This window comes from Mastomys coucha, unplaced genomic scaffold (genome assembly GCF_008632895.1).
Source record: "Mastomys coucha isolate ucsf_1 unplaced genomic scaffold, UCSF_Mcou_1 pScaffold20, whole genome shotgun sequence".
Classification (NCBI taxonomy): Eukaryota; Metazoa; Chordata; class Mammalia; order Rodentia; family Muridae; genus Mastomys; species Mastomys coucha.
In genome coordinates, this window is record NW_022196903.1 from 108,492,394 (window position 1) to 108,499,496 (window position 7,103).

Consider the following 7,103-nt stretch of genomic DNA (forward strand, 5'->3'; position numbering starts at 1 on the left):
CCCAGAGGCCCCTCCACAGTGCTGTGCTGCACCGAGAACTATAGGGAGTCCTTAGGAAGCAGTAGCTCTGTCCTTGAAGGGTAGCCCCGGTGCTGTCTGCTCCCCAGCTCCTCAGAGCCACATGTGCTGGTTTTAGTATCCCTATGCAGACTCCCTGTCACCACTCTTGCCAGAGATAGCAGCAGCTCCAGGAACATGGGGGTGATCCACCCTGCTCTTAGGTCTAAGGCAGTGGTTCTTAAGCTGTGGGGTTTGACTCCTTCAATCATCCTTTCGAGGGGTTCACCTAACACCATGCAAAATTATAGATATGAAGTAGCAAGAAAAATAATTTTGTGGTTGGGGGTCACCATAGTATGAGGAACTGTTTTAAAGGGTCACAGCATTAGGAAGGTTGGGAAACACTGCTTTAAAGTGATGTATAATAGTGAATCTTGAGGGAGCAAGAGAGACGCCATGGACTTCCAGAGTCTACTGAGCACCCTCAAATTGTGCACACAAAGAAAACTTTGCTCAGAGCCACCCATCTAAATCAGTGGCAGAGTCAGTGTTGGGCTTGGGTGTCCTTATGGTCACTTCTCCAGGTCTTCTAGTCATACATGGCAGAAGAGACATGGCTACCCTTATTCTACAGAGCAAGGCTTATATCCAGTTTGCTGTGTCATCTCAGTTTAACAGTTTCTCCTTGCTGATTGGGATCATCATACCTGCTCTGGCCCCAGTATAAAAGCAAATCTTTGGGTTGTCATTGCCTCCGGGCTGAAGCTGATGAGCAGAGCCAGCCTCTGATGATGATCTGGAGGCTTGTACTGGGTGCCCTCTGCTTGTGAATGCAGAGGTATTCCCAAGAGGCCAGCATGCTAGGGCTTGTCACCAGTCCTAATGAAAGGCAGGACGTCTGTCCACAGTCCCTGTGGGAGGAGAGAATGACACACAGGTGCGATTTTCTTGGATGCACCCAGCATTCAGGAGGAGGGATGGAGGTCCCGAAGGAGTCCTAGAGCCAGAAAGACCTAGTAGAAATCAAAAGACAAGCTAGGCCACCAGAGAAGCCAAACCTCATGTTCTTTGTGGCGTTGGCTTTCCCCCAGCCCAGCCGTCACAGTTTTTGCTTTTGAATACTTGCTTTGGAAAAATAAGTTCCTAAAGTGTGTGTGTATGTGTGTGTGTGTGTGTAAGGTGGTTGGGTTTCTTTCATTATAGTATTGCTTAACAATCATGGTCTGATACAGTGCCTCTTTTACTCCTATGTACCCTGAACCCCACAAACCTCATATTGCGGTTCCTCTGAGAAAGACTATAGAGTTGCCTGTGATCATATTAAAAACAGGGATGTGAAGCTAGAGATGTCAGAGTCCTGGGTTTAAGCTCCAGCTGGAATAAAACAATGTGTTGTGGTACGTGCCTATCATCAAGCACTTTAGGAAGCATCCAAGGGCTTCCATCAACTACACAGGGAGTGTGAGGTCAGCCTGAACTACATAGGATCCTATCTTAAAAAGAAAGAAAGAAAGAAAGAAAGAAGTCAAGACCAGGGAAATGGGGGCATTAGACTTTGGGGATCAAGCTGAAGGTTCCTTTGAAATAAAAGAGAAATAGAAGGAACAAAGAGGACCCAGAGGTCATCATTTGATCAAAATCTTCATGCCACTCATGAAAAGTTCAGGGCCAGAGTGACACATGGCTTGCCTGAGGCCAGACATGACTTTGTGATAGAACCAAGACTCTGAAGTTGAGTCCATCTTGGCAGTGGATGCAAAAAGAGAGGCCAGGAGTCCACAAGTGCTGGTGTCTGTTTTCATCAAAGGAAAAAGGTGTGAGATGCCCAGATCTGTACTTAGGAGTTGGGGACTTTTAGCCTCAAATAAAAGACACAGCCTTTGAGTTCCCCAATCTTCCTCTTTCCCCCACCCCTCACCCTTCTCTCTGATCCTCACTGCTCCCACCCCTTCCTGGTTCAGGGGCACTGAAGGTGAGAAAGTAGTGAAAGGCTTCCCAATGCCTAGCACAGCCCTCCCTGCCATCTCCTGCTACCCTGTTCTCCCTGGGGAGGGAATGGGGAGTACTTGTTGTATAGTTTCATGTCACAGCCCTTCGCGCCTCACTAGGAACACCCTCCTCATGTTCTCTCTGGTTTTTATCTTCAAGCAAGTCGCAGTCCCTGACAAATGCGTTCAGCTTCTCTGAGTCCTCCTTCTTCCGGTCTTCAGCCAATGAAGATGAAGCCAAAGCGGAGACCATCCGAAGCTTGAGGAAGTCCTTTGCCAGCCTCTTTTCAGATTAGCTCTTCAGATACACGAGGGCATCCGGCCCAACCAGGAAAGGCATCTAAGACACTCACCAACAGCAGTCCGCCATGTTTGGTGGCAATGTCCCATGACTTGACATGTGTGGCCCCTTCCTCTGTCCCTTTGTGCTCAGTAATTTGTGCAGCCCAAAAATGACTATGTGATAGCCTCAGGGCAGGCGCCTACCCTGAGAAAGACCTGACAGGAGAGGAAAGGGCTGTTTCCCTGTAGTCTTAAGAGCTTTATTCTGAAGTCATCGTTGCTGTGAATTTAGTGGCCTTATTGTGACAGAGCCATCGTGTCTTACTCTCCCCTGTGAAGCCAGGATCTCTGTAACGTAGGACTCCTGGCAGCTTAGCCCAGCTCAGACACAGAGCTCAGCATGTCCTAGTAGTCAGTGCTACCTGTGGGAAGTATGTTCTTACCTTACAAGTACTGTTGGCTCAAAGTTTTAGGAACTTCTCCCCAAAGCTGGGTCTCCTGTGGTCCCTGTTGAAAGCATACTCGCTTGACCCTGCACTCCTTAGACTGCTGTGGAGGTGAAGTTCCTTGTGTCTGTTGAAACAAGAGAACAAGGCCCCGCAGTGTCTCCTCTCTCCCCTGTGGAAAGCAGTTCTGTTGTGTGAGCAGCAGTCACCTTGACCTTTCGGAGCTGTACTGTAGAGGAGAATGCATGCCGCTATACCAGCAGTCCACCAGCCTTTGTGTTCCTCACCTTACGAATGTCAAGACCTTGGTGTAATAAAAGCAGCAGCTTTAACCAGCATTTGATTCAGCCCTGAGGTTCCCCCCCTCCCAACCCCCATCTAGGATGAGCGTATACGTGGGCATGCAGGTGCGTTTGTGACTAGGGAGCTAAAAGTCCAGGAGGGTAAAGTTGCTGATACCATGTGTGTGTGCGCGTGAGTGAGTGAGTGTGATGGCAGGTGTGCATGTCTGTGTTAAGAATGTGTCTGTACCTTGAATGTCACATACTGATGCTCTCGACAGCTCCCCAGTGGATCTGTCTCTTGTAGAACCACTGACTGCCAACAGCTTGGCATTTCTACCCATTTGATTCAATTCACAGACTCTGATATGCACAACACCCCTGCCTGTATATCAGCCAAGTTAGACCCATCTTCTCATCTTTCATCAAGATCCTCAGCTAAAGTCTACAAGGTATAGCCAACAAGACAGAAACAACCCACACTGATGAATTTGGTCCCACAGCTGTAGTAGCTCAGGCATCCTGAAGGCCTGTGGATAGGGTGGGCTTTGAGAAATTTTACTCCAACTTCTTCATGGTTCTTTGAGGATAAGTTCCACATTTGCATATGTTTGAGGAAAAAAATTAGTGTGTTAACATCTTAGCTATGTGATACCATATGATACAAACTCAATAAGTTAACACCTCTTGAAATGCCACTGTCTGACACCAATTTCTGTCCCTACCCATGATCATGAACAGGGATTCCAGGAGAGCAGAGAATGAATTTCTGTGGTACCAGGTCTCCTTTCTGAGTCATATTTATCCTGTGTTTTTAGGGTCTAACGACTGAGGCAGATAAGGGGAGAAGTAGGATTCCCACCATCTCCCTTGGAATGGCACCTGATGAGTGATGTCAGTTCATCCTTCCTTGCACAGTACACAAACCTACAGAGAGTTAAATGAAGGGCAATAGGGAGAATCAATCAATCTTCCTCCCCTCTCTTTCTGCTGAGGTTGGAATCCAGGGCCTCAGTCTCACTCATGCTAGGCAAGCATTATTCCTCTGCCTGCCCAGGTCTGCACATGCTTTCTGTTCTTATACCTACTTGTGTGTCTTCATAAGAAAAATGAAGGTCCAAAGAAGCTGTTAAGTCTAAAACTTATACACATACCAGTGTAAACAACAAATGACAACTTGAGGATGTGACACTACAAAGGGGTCTGGTGTAAAACCAGTGAATTGTATGGGTTGGTGAGGGAACATCTTCTTCATGAGAGTTTTAGAGAGTTTGTGTCCTGTTTCGGGCACAAAGGGAGACCAGAGAATTCCCCACAGTACCTCTCAATGCCCACTGCCTTCAGCTCAAATAATCAGCATCCCAAGGTGGCATATTTTGAGGTAGCCTGCTCTGAAGCTCTTTACACACAAGGGTCTTCCACTTATCCATGCTTCTCTCCCTCTGGTTCCAAATACACTGTAATGCAGTGTGCTTCTTGGTGACATATATTGAGCATTTACCCTATGTGTAGGCATTGTAATGGAGTCAAAGACATGTTTACTAACATATCCAGAGCTTACTACATTCCAAGCACAATTCTAAGCACTTAAAGCAACTTATTTATCTCCTATGGGATAAGTACTATTATAATTATACACATGAAGAAATTGAAGAAAAATTCAACTACTTGTTTAAGATTGTCCAGTTGGTCAAATTGTAGAAATAAGATTTAAACCCAAATAATTGGGGGTCAGAATATGATTCCTCAGGTAAAGTACCTGCTGCACAAGTATGAAGACCAAAGTTTGGATCCTCAGACTCTTCGAGAAAAGAGCCAGGTGGGTATGTCAACCTGCCTATAATCCTAGCGTGTGGGAGGCAGAGACGGAATCTCTGGAGCAAACTACTAGCTGAAACGGTGAGTTCTAGATTCAGCCAGAGACCCTGTCTCAAAATAGAAGATGGAGAGCAATCAAGGAGGATATCCAGAGTCAACTTCAGACCTCCACGTGTGTTCACACACATGCGAATGCATACACATGCACACTACAGTGAGCAAGCCAAGCAGTAGTACAGCAGAACACATGCCCTTCATCACTTTGCTGTATTGTATTTAATCTTGCACATAAGAAATAACTTCCTCAAATTTTCATAGTGCAGTCACATACTATGGTATATACAAACTTGGCCAGATAAAAGCTTGGTGGACACATTGCCAGTGTTGACCCCTTGGCCTAAAACTATGAGTAACATGCACTGTGTGTCTTATTCTAATCAAATATAATTCTGGCTCCTAAAAAGTTACTCATTCTTCCACATGTGATGTCAAACCCAAACCACAAGTAGCTTATTTAGAAAATGAGTCACCCTGGAGGGACTGTTGGGGTGACAAAAAGAGGAGGCGTTTACCATAGTCATGCGGTACCCTAATCCAAGGACCATAGGGATTCTACCTAGCTGCTAGTAATAGATCTGGACCAGGGGTGGGGCCATTGAGAAACAAACTTCTTGGTACTTAATTAAGATGGTTCCAGAGACTTGAAAAATAGTATCTCACAATAGTCAAACACCCAGTGAGTAATGTGAATAAAAATGATCAAAAATTGGGCCAAAAGCTTGTCTTGCAGATCAGATCAACTCTGTGGCTTATGGAGTGCCCTCTGACAATTCTCAGCCCAGATAAGTAAACAGAAAGATTCATCTATCTTCATGGGGATCAAAGTGAATAAATTCTGTCCATTATGTATTTGTTGATAATTCTTTATTAACAAAGCCCAACAAATTTCATGGGAAGAACATAAAACTGAGCTAACGAAGTTTTCTGCACTAACAAATTCCACAGCCTATAGGGGAGATGTGTACTGTCTTAAGGAATGTAATCATGGCGTCAGCTTGGAAAACTCAGCTTGATAGTTATCAATGAGAATGGAGGAAATTCTGCACGTACACATTGCTGTGGGAGCGTGTATGGGCACTACCACTGTGGGGGGTCATTTCCAATATCCAGTGCCCAGCTGAGCTTCGGTAATCTCATTTCTAGATACTTCTATAGAGACTTCATATACACAAGGAAACAAGCAAAAGATTATTGGTTGCAACATGGGGGGTGGGGGAACCCAACACGGAATCAACATGGAAACAAACAACTGTCCCTTATGGAGGAATTAAATTATATGTTCTCTCTCATTCATACATAGGAATACTCTGAATTTAAATACGTGAGGAAGTCAGATGAGGCCCCATAAGGTATGGAAAGAATGAGTAAGATGAGCTAGGTGAGTGTAAGACGGACAGCAAGCTGTACGTGTCTCAGTGGAGCATGTCTAGCTCTGGGTCAGAAAAGCCTACAGCACTGGTAGTGGAGAGCTGGGATGAGTCCGGAGAGTCTGGAGTTCACAGAATCCGGAGGCCTGTAGGCTGGGGGAGGTGTGGGTGAAAATAAATAATTTATTTACAATTTTACAGCTAAAAGCAGCAATTCGTCTTATTGCCTGTTTATAGATGAGAAAACTGAGGCCCAGGCTTTTAGGACATTTACCACAGTCATGAAGGGAGTTAGTGACATAGACAAATGAATGAGCGTAATACTGTCTTTAGGGCCATTCAGGACTTGTTCTTCCTGAGACAAACGGAATAGGTTTCATTTCTAAGGAGATAGAGGCAGGTGACAGGCCAGGAGGAAGTGGGAAGATATTGTTAGCCAATGGAAAGAGGCGGAATCAAATCTGAGTTTGCATCCAGGCTCTGCTAATTATTGACTGATTTGACCTTTCAAGTGATTAGTTTTTCTTTCTCAAAATTCCCTTTTCTGGGTGAGTTTAAGGATTAAATGAGGTAAATGTCAATTCCTAACAATGGCTGTTTCTGAGATCATCACAACAGATCCCACCTCTATCTCAAAGATCACCTAGTTGCCTTCCATATGACTCCTCCCAAAGTAGCCAAATGCCTTTCTCCAGTTCCCAGACCAGTGGTCCTCTAGGGCGATTTAAACGCAACCGAAATGACCTAAGGCTGTAGCTGTTGAAGAAGAATTAGAGTTGAGGGTGGACACCTGGAGAAACAGATGCAGCTGCCAGGCTTCCCACTGGCAATGATATAGTGTGAGTGCAGATGTGCACACAC

The 7,103-nt window shown here is 45.3% G+C and overlaps 1 protein-coding gene across 1 annotated transcript in view; it reads left to right on the forward strand.

Moving 5' to 3' along the window:
* The window catches only part of Syn2 (synapsin II), a 153,887-nt gene extending 150,833 nt beyond the window's left edge, over window positions 1–3,054 (forward strand). Inside the window, exon 13 of the mRNA XM_031382990.1 lies at window positions 2,149–3,054. Within this exon, the coding sequence (XP_031238850.1) occupies window positions 2,149–2,284 (136 nt within the window). The 3' untranslated portion in view covers window positions 2,285–3,054. The remainder of the gene's footprint in view (window positions 1–2,148) is intronic.
* The last annotated feature ends 4,049 nt before the right edge of the window (window positions 3,055–7,103 follow it).